The 14582-nt window shown below is 38.6% G+C and overlaps 3 protein-coding genes across 3 annotated transcripts; 1 reads left to right on the forward strand and 2 right to left on the reverse strand.

Moving 5' to 3' along the window:
* Nucleotides 1–5313: 5313 nt before the first annotated feature.
* LOC113732405 (asparagine--tRNA ligase, cytoplasmic 2-like) lies at nt 5314–8808 on the forward strand. The gene is made up of 8 exons (XM_027258140.2): nt 5314–5839; nt 6016–6255; nt 6689–7276; nt 7495–7680; nt 7770–7834; nt 7921–8050; nt 8185–8243; nt 8456–8808. The coding sequence occupies exons 1-8, from the start codon at nt 5462–5464 to the stop codon at nt 8637–8639; spliced, it is 1830 nt and encodes a 609-aa protein (XP_027113941.2). The 5' UTR covers nt 5314–5461; the 3' UTR covers nt 8640–8808.
* Nucleotides 8780–9661, reverse strand: LOC113732413 (cysteine-rich repeat secretory protein 55-like). The gene has a single exon (XM_027258152.2). It carries the CDS (start codon nt 9630–9632, stop codon nt 8895–8897), a length of 738 nt encoding a protein of 245 aa, XP_027113953.1. The 5' UTR covers nt 9633–9661; the 3' UTR covers nt 8780–8894.
* A 2285-nt stretch (nt 9662–11946) lies between these two features.
* LOC113732418 (cysteine-rich repeat secretory protein 55-like) lies at nt 11947–12939 on the reverse strand. The gene has a single exon (XM_027258165.2). The coding sequence runs from the start codon at nt 12826–12828 to the stop codon at nt 12040–12042; it is 789 nt and encodes a 262-aa protein (XP_027113966.1). The 5' UTR covers nt 12829–12939; the 3' UTR covers nt 11947–12039.
* Nucleotides 12940–14582: the final 1643 nt, after the last annotated feature.

Here is a 14582-nt window from a genome sequence, read left to right on the forward strand (position 1 = left end):
GAAGATTTAAGATGGAAAAGGACACTTGCTTTCTGCCTTGTCTATTTGTAGTCTTTTATTGCCCTCCGGCCAAATTTGGTAGGTTTTGGTGATCAGGCAAATTGCATAATACTTGCTATATGGCACTATTAATTTCTAATCAGACCACAATTAGGCAATGAGTTTGGCATGGCTAGGTTGGCCTTTTCATTTCTGTACTTCAAGAAAGTTTTTCCTCCACCATGATTACATATTTGCAATCTTTTTTCCTCATCTTTTTTTTTTTTTTTACATATAAAATCCTTTTGATGGGGGGGGGGGGGGTGGGAGGGAAGCTAATATCCAAATCCTAATTGAATCCACCTAGCCAATGCATGAAATTGCTACAAGATTTTGCGCATGTGACCATTGGTGACAAATGCATATTTTTGGGGGCCACTTTCATGTGCTACTTGCAGTTGCCCTCCTTTGTATTTTGTAGCCCTCAACTCAACGTGCGAGCCAAAACCCAGAGGACCCTATTTTATACGAGCCCAAGAAATTTTATGAGTCCAGCTTTTGTGCATGAAATTAGAACAATCATTTGCATGTGTTACTGCTTTAAAGGACTCTTCCTTCGAATCTTTTCAGAAATCCGCATAGAAATTTGCGACTTCAGAGAGTACTGATTTACAAAAATCTTAAATCTTAACGTCAAGCGTGCAAGTGTTGCTGCAACAAGGCAAATTTTTACTACCACTCTTTCCTTTCTGGACACCCGTCTAGACTAAACTGGAAACCAGTCTTTCTAACATGGCGAAGGCATGTCGATAAAAAGTTCGAAAATTTGCCTCTCTTGTATCCTGTTCTCGGATTTCAGTCCTCTGCTGCTGTGATTGACGGGACAGCAGATGATAAAGAAAGGTATAAAAGAGATGAAATTAGGATTTAGAGGGAAAAAGAAAAATATAGTACATGGGATGAGATGGACTGTTAGATCCCAAAACACGAATCTTAGTTCCAAATCCAGAAGATCGACACCAATTTGGATGTTGAACGTTGAAAATTGGGAAAGCCTTTCTTATGATTAATTACAGGGAATATTTCCATAGAATTGAAGCAAAATTCCAGTGCCCAACTTAGAGGGTACCCTCGTTCCAGTGCAAAGATTACCTATGGCAAACACATTTGTAGTGGTATGCACTATGGGTTCCAGTACAAAGATTACCTATGGCAAACACATTTGTAGTGGTATGCACTATGGATTGGGTCGTTCCCCTCCACTGGAACTTGCTCAGCACTACACTTGTACTTGCACCCTCTGCATTCGTTGTACGTGCAGGTTGGCGCCACCGATCCTATCATCAATCTTTTTGAATTCTTGTACATCCTTCCTTTGCCACTAGTCTAAAAATTCGCACAATTTTTTGTTGGTAGAAATAGTCAGTGAAACGACATAGACACAAAACTGGTAAATCCACATTGCTAATTTACGTAGAAATGCTTGTCTGCTGCACCTGAAACTGCAATTCCTGTTGGGAAGAAGACATTTGGGTGGCCTTCAAATGATTAGAGCGAGCCAATATTGGAGTTCTTGACCCTGCTACACCTGTAACTGTAAGCCATCAATTAGTACGCAGCTGAGATAAAAAAGTGAAGAGGATTGATTAACATTTACTACGCGAACGCCAAATAAATCATAATTCTATGCTGTGTGACAAGAGAAGTGCTGTGTATTGAAATTTGAAGATAATTAACCTTGCAGGACTAGTAGTAGTTCTGTACAGAACAGAATGATGAGGAGCAACAGCAAGGAGGGATGCTTAGTCTTTGCCATTCTGGGTTTGCAGCAGAAACAAGTTCGATGGAGGAATGGTTCTGAATATACTAATGGGATGTGACTGTGGGAAGGAGAAAGGAAGAGATAGAAATGGGAAGGATTGAGGGTTGTGGTTGAGTAAGGACCATAAGAGATAGGCTGGCTAAATATTCAGTACTCGAAAGGGGAGCACACATAGGAGGTCCCCAACTGACAAAGTTCCCACCAAAGGGCTCGTGTAGTACTATACCTAGAATGTGTCTAATGGTTACAAAATTACCCAACACTCATCCCAGAAAATTTATAATGGGGCTCTGATTCTTCTCAGAGGTGAAACGTTCAAGGGTTGATTGAATTTTGTGGTGCCCTGACGTGTGTAGTCTGTATTTGCGGGGGAGGGGTCGCACATATCTTTGCCTACCAGCATTAAGGCCTTCCACACCCAGGCAGGCCAACACGATTGCGTCCTGTCTTCTGCGAAGACTGAAAACTCATACTTGCTACCTAGTAGAAGAATCAAGAATGTGGATCTATTTGCGTTAGACAAGACAGATTCTTCAACTGTAGCATGGCCGCGACTCTTTACCAGTGGGAAAGGCACACGTCTACGTGCGTAAATTCTAGGGCGTAAAAATTCATTTGAAATAGATACTGAGGTTTTACTTATTAGACTTGTAAATGGATGAATTTGGCTCCGATCATAATCACGAGTCAGAACATATTTTCGAGATGATAAGTTGCTGGTAGAAATTCTTAGAGATGGCCAATTTTCATATTAGACGCGTGATTCAAATACACATTCTTTTACGAGAAAGTGATTCGTTCTTATTAATTAAACCAACTTGTCTTCGTGTTAGACTTGGTGTGTGGAGCCATGACCCTTGAGCATATTAAAAAAAAAAAAAGAAGAAGAAGAAGGGCTCTTTCTTCAACCGTGCACTGAAGGATTAATCTTAGGCAGTGACATTTCATTATTGAGGTTAATTATTAGGCCCTACAGGAATGAAAGAAGGGTCAAAAAGTCTTCAAAATAATTGGCGTTTGGCCCTCATCAAGATTCTTTTTTTTTGTTCTTCCATACTAGCATTTTGAGGGTGGTCCTGACGGAGAAATCAAATTTGTATCGTTTTGATATGGGAAATTGACAGGGATGTCTTCATATGCCATAGCAGCAATTTGGCGGGATCAAAGGGCGAATGGCGGGATTGGGACAGGCGGTCTTAGGCTATTATTCTTTCATTTCGCGAACCTTTTTTTTTTTTTTGGAGGGTGGTTTCATGCCGTGAACGTCAAGCGTTTATTTGATGGTATAACACATTCCGTCTTTTGCTTTCCATCGACGACATTTTCATTTAGATTTAAATTGAAAAGAAGTACTTTGTTTGGTATAACCCACGGTTTTATTTTATATAGATTATAAAGGAGTACGAATTCTGGAAAGAACCAAATTTTGTAAACTCGGTCTTCACAAATCACATGCAATGAGATCGCAAAATAAATAAATTAACAGATAAACAAAAGAAATGCTTTTACTAGTAAAAAGTAGGGGAAGAGAATTTCTATCATTTAACTAGTGTGTTGGTTTCTTGTTTAGACTACATTTTTTGCTGACTTCTGGTGACGGGATTAACCTTCGATCGGAAATGATCAAGCAGTTTTGGTTCTTGTGTTGTAACTCAATTTTGGGGATATCATATTTCAGTGAGTGAAACTTTGTTTATGATTACCTTCAAGAAGAGTTATAAGTTACGTTGTTGCAGCATTTTACCATTTTACTTGCCAAAAAGGCGTAATTGAAGGGAGAATTAATTATGTTTACTAATCAAGTAGTTAGTTTTTTTTTTTTTGGGTTTCAAAAACAACAGGAATTACAAGCGAAACTGAATATGTGAAGTTGGACGCTCAATCCACAAGCTAATGAGCTATGAGTAGTCCTATCGACTTGCTAGAAAGACAAAATTAAATGGCATTTGGACCATCTGTAATGAGAGAGATTTTCCTCATCTGGTGTGGGGCACAAAAGAATCACTCAAATATCAGATATCTATCTGGTCTGAAAGACAGGCATGCTTAGGACCAAAATGCGAATATTTGATCATGTGAGAAAAATGCGAAGAAATTTATTTTCATCAGCAATTTTTTCAAACTTAGAAACTTATGACTAACATATTACGATTTGCCCACTTATAATGCAAGAGTTTATGTCAGATCAAACTTTCGAACACAAATCACCATCAATTTTAAACCTGTTCATGGAACATTTAGCATTATTGTGCAAATCGGTTTAAATCATACTTAATAAATTCAGATGTTAATATATTTAGACGCGTTTGATAACGAAAAATTAAACATTTAAATTAATTAAATGATACTGAATTTCGTAGGTAAAACTTGCTTTCAAAAAATAAGTGATAAGCTATTTACTTGTCATTTAATATGATACACACTTAAAATGTATTAGATTTAAGATTTAACAATTCAATAATTTAATGGATTCAAATTTCAGACTCCAGTTATATTTAACGCATCTTAAGTACACTGAGGTTGAGACTCTAAAAGTCAGAGATACTGAGTTCAATTCTTCTATTTTTCTTTTCCACTTTTTAAATTTCACCCAACCCCACTCCGCCTCATCCCTACTTTTAAAAGGAATTTTTTTTTTAAAAAAAAAAGAGGCATAGTAGACTACAAAACTTTTTACTAAATTAGGTAAGGAAAAAATAAGGAGGACTTTCATGCCCTTTAGCTAGTCAAGCATGACCTTTCTGTTCATGAATTATAACTTCGTCTATTTAATTTCGACGATCATTAATTATCCTTAATCAAACACTAGCACACTGTCTGCCTCAGTTCTGAAAATAAAGCCTTGTTTGGATTGTCCATTTTTTTTTTCAAAAAACTTTTAGATTTTTTGTGAATGTATTTCCCAATCATCTTTATATCTCATATATATTAAATCGTTATAATACATTTTCTTTAAAAAACTTCAAAAAAAAGTTAGCAATCCAAACCGGTTCTTAGATTTAATTTGAGCCAAATCAAATACTAAAAAATCATGCAAGAATTTACCCTAAAAATTCTTGAGTTAGACAATATGGATTGACCAAAATTGTTGGGTTACACAATTTGCAAGCAAGATCGAATTTTGTAATCCAATCTAATATTATCCTAGTCTGATTGGGCATGCTAACAAATTTTAAAAATAATTTGTTATAAAGTATTACAGTGCAAACAAATGCAACTCTATTTCTAGTTGCTTTGAAAACTCTCCCTTTTTTTTTTTTCTTTTGTTGGTATTACTGATTGGAAAAACCGTTAAGATGGGGAAACTCCCGCGAATTCCCAACTTTTGAAGAATACCAAACCCCCGCCGCCGTTTCTCTCCCTCCGAAGAGTCTTTGCAATGGCTGATGGCAATACCCAGAGCTAGAAACAATCCCTTTCCTTCCCATTCAAATTTCCAAACACCCTCTTCTTTCATCTTCCTCTTCTCAATCCTCCCAATGGCTTCTCAAGCAAAGTATCCTCCCCCTCCCTCTTATTCCTCCACCACCATATATATACCAAACCCCACACATCTTACCATTACAAGCCGAAGAACAAGCTGCAGCAACCTTGATTGCAAACTAATTATCTTCAACCTTCTTTTTCAGCACCACTCATTGAACGCTTTTTATCACCAAAATGGAATCAGAAAATGCCCGGAAGCTGACCCTTTTCAAGTACTCTAAACGGGTCATCTTGAAAGATATTGTCGGCAGGGATGATGGAGGAGCGGGGCTGCTTGGACGGAGAGTAGTCATTGGTGGATGGGTTAAGTCCTCTAGGGAGATTAAGAAAGACCCTCCTAGTACGGTAGATACTGATGCCGTTGGACCCAAAGATGCGAGTTGTGTGGAACTTATACAGTCTAGGATACCTTTTCTCAGGTCCATTTTTAAGGTTTTAGGCAGCGGAGATCATCGGATTCGTGACAAGTTGGATTCTGTAACTCCTAAACCACCGCAACCTTCAACTTCGGTTCTGAAAATTAGTGATGGATCTTGTGTACGAACTCTTCAGGTAAGTAAATTATAAATTCCTCTGTTTTTACGTAGATAGTGTTCAACACAAGCTCCTTTCGAACTCGATTTTACATGATTTCCGTAGAATGAGACCCTCCCTTTTGCTTTTTTTTTTTTTTTTTTTTTTGGGTAAATATATCTTCTTTTTTTTTGGGTGTATGTGCTCTCTTTTAGGTTGCGGTGGACTCAGCTTTAGCTTCTCCAAGCCAAATCATGCCTACTGGAACTAGCATACTAGCAAAAGGTATATTGCAGCAGCTATTTTTGCGGGGGAAGCATGTCGTTGAGCTCAAAGTCGAGCAACTTCTACATGTGGGGATTGTTGATCCGGACAGCAGGTATCCTTTGTCCAGGAAACGTTTGCCCCTGGAAATGTTAAGAGATCATTCCCACATTCGGCCTCGGACAACTACGGTAAATACTTGCCTTTCGTTGTGCTCATTGCCTTCGAGCTTTACCATAAATTATTGGGTTTAGATGGAATTTGGGACTTTATCCCTCGATCAATCAAAGGGCATGGCAACCACAAGGAAAATTTTTAAGTCCAATCCACATAGACTATGAGATCTGGTTGTTTATAGTTGGAAACAAAGTTATGGAAAAATTAAACATGGAATCAGCCAAATAATCAGAATATTAGTAAAGTTTCAGCGGCGACAAATAGCAGCATTTCCTGGCCATACATCATTCAAGAGAAATAGTTGTTCATCTTATAAATGGGTTGACACATTCTTTACAATCACTAAATGAGGACCAGATTTTCCACTTAGGAGTTAGGACCGCTTTTGCCTTGATATTGTGACGCTCCAATTTTTAAATTTTGAGTAATTTGTTGGAAATATTGCAGGTTGCATCTATAACACGAATCAATAATGCTTTCACTCAAGCAACTCATACCTTCTTCCAGAATCATGGGTTTCTTTACGTGCAAGTGCCCATAATTACATCCATGGACACTGGAGGATTTAGCAAGAAATTTCAAGTGACAACTCTTTTTAACAAAGAAACAGTACAGGGCCAAAATATTGTGGATAATACTGCCGGTGTCAGCCTTGATAATATCAAGGCTTCTATCAAGGAAAAAAACAGACAAGTTGAAGAACTGAAGAGGAGTGAAAGCAATAAGGAAGCTCTAGTTGCTGCAGTGCAGGATCTGAGAAAAACAAATGAACTTGTGGCACAGTTGGAAGCAAGAGAGAAGGCAAAATCTGAAACATCACTAAGAACAGAGAAGCTCAATTTCTCTGAAGATTTTTTCTCTCGCCCGGCATATCTCACAGTTTCAGGTCGCCTTCATTTAGAAAGCTATGCGTGTGCCCTTGGAAGTGTTTACACATTTGGACCTAGATTTCAAGCTGAAGAGTCGGAATATTCCAAGAGGTTATTAGCTGAAATGTGGATGGTTGAGCTCGAAATGGCTTTCTCGGAACTGGAAGTATAACTTTTCTTTTCTTCCCCAAGATGTTATCTTGCTCTCTCTCTCTCTCTCTCTCTCTCTCTCTCTCTCTCTCTCTCTCTCTCTCTCTCTTTCCCACTGATCTGTTCTGGGTCAATTTTTGCCCACTTCCAATATGCTTTACAGCTGCCTAGTTTATTTCTTATTGCCGTTGTTATTAACAATAGCAACTTTTGCATTCCCATGGCATCATCAAGGATGCCATGGACTGTGCAGGTGACTTGTTGAAATACATATGCAAATGGATTTCGGATCATTGTCCTGATGACCAAAAATTTTTATCAAAGAGAATTGAGCAAACTCTTGTAGATCGCCTCCAATCAATTGTTTCAGGCTCATTTGAAAAGATAACATACGCCGAAGCAGTCGAAATTTTGAAACAGGTACAATCTATCAGTTTGTCTATTCTAAAATTGTTATTCTCGGCATTTAGCATACTTATCCTACAATCCGACTCAACTTTCTGAATCAGGTGCCGGGTAAGAAATTTGAAGCCAAACCAGAATATGGTTTTACTTTAACTGAAGAACATGAAAGGTACACAGTTTCTGGCAGTTGTTACTCATATTTTTCCATGGAACTGCATATTGGTAAACTTCATGTCCCTTTTATTATTTTTGCAGTTATCTTGCAGACGAGATCTATAAAAGGCCTGTTATTATCTACAACCAACCAAAAGAAATTAAGCCTTTCTATGTGCGCCTAAATGATGATGGGAAAACAGTTGCTGCATTTGATGTTATTTTGCCAAAGGTAAGATTAGGACACAACTTTAAATGACTAGAAATTTGTGCAGCAAGGTGTCAACCATCCTTCGTCTCGAGTTGAACTTAATTTAATCTAGTAGAGATTTATTTCATTTCTTAGCTGAGAATAATTATACTCAGGTTGGAGCGGTGATACGAGGAAGCCAAAATGAGGAACGCTTCGATTGGTTAAGCCCAAGGTGAAGAACCCTGTCCTTTGTCAATTAGATTTCACCTCTAATTAGTAAACATAGTAATACTTATGGGGTTCATAATGTTAACCACTCCAGTTTATAGTCAGCCTGAAACTTATTTACCTGTTATCTTTCTGAATGTATCTTTTTTTTCCCCCGGTGGGGTTATGCTTGGGTTTGACAATGTCATACGTTACTGGGCGGGATGTATTGTGCAGGATGAAAGAACTGGGCTTGACGAACCGAGAATACGAGTGGTACTTGGATCTTCGCAGACAGGGAACAGTCAAACATTCTGGCTTCAGTGTGGCGCTCGACTTATTAGTTATTTATGCTACTGGCCTCAATGATATCAAAGACGTTGTTCCTTTCCCCAGAATCTATGGCAGCGGCAATCACTAAGTTTGTAGCAGATGACCAGCGAAAGGCATGAAGAACTCTTTGTACATATTTGTGTTGTCTGGCAATAAAGCTGTCCATTTATTTGCAGACATGTAAATTACATGCAGTGAATCATACGTAAGACATACAGAGAGAGATGATTAATACAATACAGAATACAGTTTCTTTATTTGACTCCCCTTTAACATGACATTATAGTTCCGGGTATGGTGAACCCTGGAAGGATTTTATTTCTTGTTACACTGACAAGCGCTCTTACGAATCAAGAGGATAGTAAAACGGATATATTTCATAACGAACATAGCAGCTGCCATATAGGACTCGACATCCAACAGTTTTCTCATTGTTGCAGAATTTGGGGAAGTTGCCAATGGCTATATTCAGACACTCGGAGCAAGAATGTCTGGACAAATCCCTGGTGCACTGGGTCAAGGCATAAATGGTATCATTAGACGCGACACTAAAACTCTTTCCCCTGCCAAGCCCTTCATTTGCAGGCACAACAGCCTCAGAGCTGACCTTGCTTATAAGAGCATCTAGTTGTTTCTTGAAAGCAGAGGGATGTTGTGGATGATCATTATTGTACAAGTTGGCAAAGCTAGATGGATCAACATTTCCAAAGAATTGGTCGTCGTCAAACCTTAGGATGCAGTTATCATTCTGCCAAAGCCAGGCATCAGTCTGGTTTTGACAATTTGTGCGAATGTTTTTGGCTGCATCTTGAATGCAGGTTGTGCAATCTGTGCTGTTCACATCTCCTCTGCATTGTCCCAAGCCGTAGACTTTGTCTGTACCTTTGCCGTAAGTGGCGATGCTGAAGCGATTCTGAGAAGTGCTCGAGGCTAGTTCAGCCACCAAGCTATCGATGTTTGCGGACATTTGGGCTGTGGGTATTGTTGAATTGTCACTGCAGTTCTCAACACTAACGTCTGCAAGGACTGCAAAAATGCAGCTGCTGAGGAATAGCAAGAAAATAAAGCGAGACAAAGCCATATTTCTGATTTCAGTTGTTGCAATTTTCACTTGCATTTGCTTTCTCAATGCTGCTATATTTTTTATAGGAGAAAACATTTGCGCGTCTCTATTGCCAGCTAATTGTCTATTCCTAGAAAAAAAAAACGGCAAGAATAGCCGGAGCTGCAGATTTTCTTGACTTGCTGCTGGTCAAAGTAAACCATTCAATCTTCTGGAAATCCTATCCAGAAAATAATAATAATACTAACAAATAAATGAACAACTATTGCATAATTCAACGAAAGAGAGAGAGGCCCACAGAATATGGATTAGTGGCAAAATTTTGTTGTTTTCTTTTTTTTTATATATATATTTTAAATCCAACATTTGTAAAGCAGCACTAGCCAGTACAGTATTTCTCAAAGGGCCACACGAGTTCTTGAGATGAATAATAAATTCTACTAGTAGAGTGGAGAATAGCATTGCATGAAATTTAGAGTGCAACAGTTACTAGCCCAAAAATTAATTACTGTTGTCCATGCAAAATCCCACTGTATACCCTTTGTGTTAAATAAGATCCCAGTCATAAATTTTGACTTAATTTACACTGTTGTCCATGTAAAATCCAACTGTATACCTTATCCTCAGAGGAATTTTGACTTAATCCAAGTCATAAATACTACTGAATAAGGAAAGAGCTATTTCTTGTTGGATGTAACTGGGGAATATGGGATTTGGACGCGGGTTGCATGCAGCTGGGGATGAAGCATTTGAGACCGAAAGACAAAAAACTAGTCAATAACACCGCCTGATTATTGGAACGCTTGTGGGATTACAAGACTAAGTTACCACCGCGTAAGCATTTGTTCAAATACTAATAATTTACTGCACTAGCGTAATAATATTCTGCTAATTGCCTACTAAATATTATTAAATATTAATATCATCGTTGATCTTCTTTCTTCCAAATCCAGAGAAGACCCAGTCGGAGGAGCTCTCCATTATTCTCCTCCCGTCCCGTGTAGGTCTATTTTCGGGAGGAAGAAGCGCACGAAACCCAATCAATTTAGGTGCGTGGGATTGAATCCCGAATTAGAAAGCAACTCTTATAAATTAGTAGTATAACTGTGCAGGTGCTGAATACCACTCTGCCGGACAGGATTCAAATGTTAAATATTTTTTTTTTGGAAAAAATAAAATTAATTTAAGGGAAAGCGTCATAATGTAAGAGGTACAATAAATAAATATGAATGCATGTATTTACATAGTAATTTAAATGTTTTAACAAGTGCAGTTTCAAATTATAATTCCCGTGTCAAATTTTTGTAATCCGAAAGGCTTCAAGTCGAACATCCTTCAAATGTCTCAGTACAGATTACTTAAAAATTAATCTTTTTCTTTACTTCAGACGACTTTTAATCTCTTTTTGTTTTCTTAAAATATCCTTTTCTTTTAAGGTTCTTTTACATCTCTTTTGTTTTCTAGGATTGCTGTTTTCCGTCGAAAAATTACGTCGTTTTCCGTAATCACATATCTCTATTACCTTTTTCCCTCACATACATCAAATCGCTACAGTAATTTTTTCATAAAAAATGCAATCCAAACACAGGTTTTGTTGTATCCTACCTACATCCAGATCAATACGTCATTAAGCATATTGCCATAAACATATCGATTAAATCCCGGTAGAATATAAGTTTATCAGCTTTTGCGTTTGATGAAATTAAAAGGAATTAGATGGCATTTGATTTTATTCGAGTATCCGTATTTATACCATGTAATTACATCTATGCTTTTCTCTCCAACCCTTTTTAATTTTCTTTTTTTTTTTTTATGGGTTCTAGGGAACAATAGCACAGAGTACTTCTTTTTTAAGCCTTGGAGCGTCTAACACAAAATGTTTTAGTCGGAGTGCAGGACTCAGGGCATAACAACAGTAAGATACATAATTTTCAACCGGATCTTAAATCATTTTAAATAACTAGCAGCACTTTTGTGTCTTAGAAAAAAAATTTATAAGTGATAAAGATTTAAAAAGCGGGGAGAAAAAAGGGATTCGGACTCGGAGTTCTAAATCCCAACTTTAACCTTTAACTGAAAGTAATCCTCAAAAAAAATATCATATATCCTATTATCACCGCCAACATTCTCTCAAAAATTGCATATATCCTTTTCCCCTCCGGTAAGTTGTGGCATAGCCCGCCGCGACAAACCGAAAAGTTGGTGGCAAACCAGCACTGACAATTTGCTTATTGGGATTCATCAGTTATCCTGCCAATGACATGGTAGATTATTGAGTGTGTACATACATATATATATATATATGGAATGCGAGAACGATGCCATACGAGGATTTGTCGACAACGACACAGAACAGAAACTGAGTATTACTGAGCACAAAATTCAGTGAAGAACTGAATCTGTATAATAAGCATATGTTATGCGTTTAAGGCTTAATAACTGTGGACGAGTGGTAGTACTTCATGGGCATATTGACTAAGGTCTCTTTTGGGTCGAGAGGGAAGAAAAACGGATATAACTCATAACGGACGATGCAGCTACTGTAGAGAACTCGGCATCCTTTCTTGTTATTGCAGAAGGTGGGGAATTCCCCGATTGCTATGGCCAAGCACTGTTCGCAAGAAAGCTGCGAGAGGTCCCTTGTGCATTGAACCAATTCATATAGAGTCAAAAAAGGTGACAACTCTTTCTTTCCTCTCCCTAGCCCGTTGTTTCCAGGGGCAACAGCCTCTGAACTGATCTTATCCGACAATTTTCCGAGTTCTTTGTTGAAAGAGTCAGGATCGGTTACATTCTCAACATTGTAGAAGAATATCCCGATTGATGTATCAACGCGCCCGAAGAATTTCTCGGTTTCATATCTTAGAAAACAGTAATCATACCAAATTCGAGCATCAGCTTGAGTCGGGCAAAGTTTGCGAATTTGTTTCGATGCATCTTTGATGCAGCTCGAGCAATCTTCGTTGCTCACATCTCCTCTGCATTGTCCCAGGCCAAAGACTTGGTCTTTGGCTTTGCCGTAGGAGCTGGTGGTGAAACCATTCAGGACAGTTCCTGATACCAATTCAGCCAACAAGCTATCGATGTTTGCTGACAACTGGGTGCTGTTTATTGGAGAATTGTCATTGCAAAACTGACTCCAAAGCTCTGCGGATTCAGCTGTGCAGATGCAAAGTGCTGTTAATAAGAGAAGAAGCTTATGAAAGGAAGCCATGGTGAGTTGATGATATGTAACTGAATGTCAAGCTGGGTGTCCACTCTCCAGCAGGTCTCCCCCTTAATTTATATCGGGTAAATCAAATATCTTGGTGGCCAGCTCTTGGATTGAATTGGTGGAGGATGATGAAGCTGGCAGACATTTTTGACTTGGAGAGCAAATTAGAGCCACCATTCGTGTCCCGGTAAAAGTTGACGAGTTATATTCTTCTAGAAATGTTACCCAGAGAGAGAGAGAGAGCGCGCGCGCGCGGGCGCGCCTCTTCTGCCTGAAGGGTGGCTTTCTGCAGTAATTGGTGCAAATCTTCAAAGTTTTTGGAAACAAAAACCTTTCCAAACAGTAGTATTTTATTCGTTATTGGCAAATCAAGAAACGAATAAAATTTGGCAACTTGAAACCCCAAAATTTTACGTTTTAAGGGTGGTTAAATACGATCTCAAGTTTTTGATCTTCAACAATCATATATTTAGTCGCCGAACATTATTGCGAAAATTAGCAAGCTACCCATCTTCAGAACCCTACCTTGCCAAGACATTTTAGACACTGAGACTGAATCCAATTATTAGCGTTTGCTGTCACTGGTCGCTGACCAGTTGTATTAAGATATGTTTGGATCCAGAAACATCTGGAGCTGGATATACTTTTCTCCAGAGGGCAAATTGAGAAAAGTTCCCTCGTAAGAGCTAGGCACGTAATTAAGCAAGAGAATTTCTTACAACATTAAAAGAAGAGTCTTGCTTCAGCTTGGGGCAAATCCATTGAAATATGCGCATGATGTGGCAGACCAAAATGTCCCCACCAAACACCTTGAATCTGATCGGTGGAAGATTATATCTCACACACACACGCACACTGCAACAGGAGTCGAATTCAACAATTGAAATCGTCTAAGGAAGCCAAGTGGGTGGGGACAGGGGTTGGAGTCCGCATTAGTGGCTATTCAATTTCAATGTTGAAAGATAAGCCCCTCAAAGTTGCACAAGGACCAATGGATATGGAGGAGCTGATAGTTATAACTTTTAAGCATACAATTATTGGTAGTTTGCATTGGCAAGTTTGCCCTGAGTTCTAGAGAAGCAAAGATGAAAATCGGCATTTTCTGGCCATCAGCTCTTCAAGGTTTATTTTTGTTTTGTGGGCTCTTCCATCTTTTCTACTGCTCAATATTTTTCACAGGGTGTGTTTGTTTGGATATAAAATATTTTTCAAAAAACATTTTCTACATTTTCCGCTGTTTGGCTCTTAATTAAGTGGGAAAAATATTTGCGGGGGAAAAAAATTTTCCTTAAAAAAAGACGGAAAACAACTTACTCCCGCGAGTTACTAAAGTTATTTTCTTTTAATTGAGCGTCTCTCAGTGGGCTCTTTTTGATCAAGGAGCTATACATCGGAAGAGACAGAGAGGTCACCAACAACAACCTCCATTTCCGGCGAAGGGAGTGATCCAAGGTCAGATTCCAATGATGTAAAAATCTCTGGAGAAGTGCATATTCCTATTGAGTTCGGGCCAACGGTGGTGCCTGAAGAGAAAGTAAAGACGGCAAAGCCTCCACCTTCCGTCAAGAATAGCGGCAGAGCGACAATCAGCCCGGCAAAGATTGAACCTTCCGGCCATCTTAATTTTAAACCGGAGGAGGGCACCTCAATACCGGTGTCTCACGGCCGATTGGGTAAAGTTGCTTCAAAGAAAGAAGCCAGACCAGCTGTTTCTCCTTTAATGGAGGAGAAACTCAAGCAGCAAAAGACTGCTT

Source organism: Coffea arabica, chromosome 1c (assembly GCF_036785885.1).
Source record: "Coffea arabica cultivar ET-39 chromosome 1c, Coffea Arabica ET-39 HiFi, whole genome shotgun sequence".
In the NCBI taxonomy this organism is placed as follows: domain Eukaryota; kingdom Viridiplantae; phylum Streptophyta; class Magnoliopsida; order Gentianales; family Rubiaceae; genus Coffea; species Coffea arabica.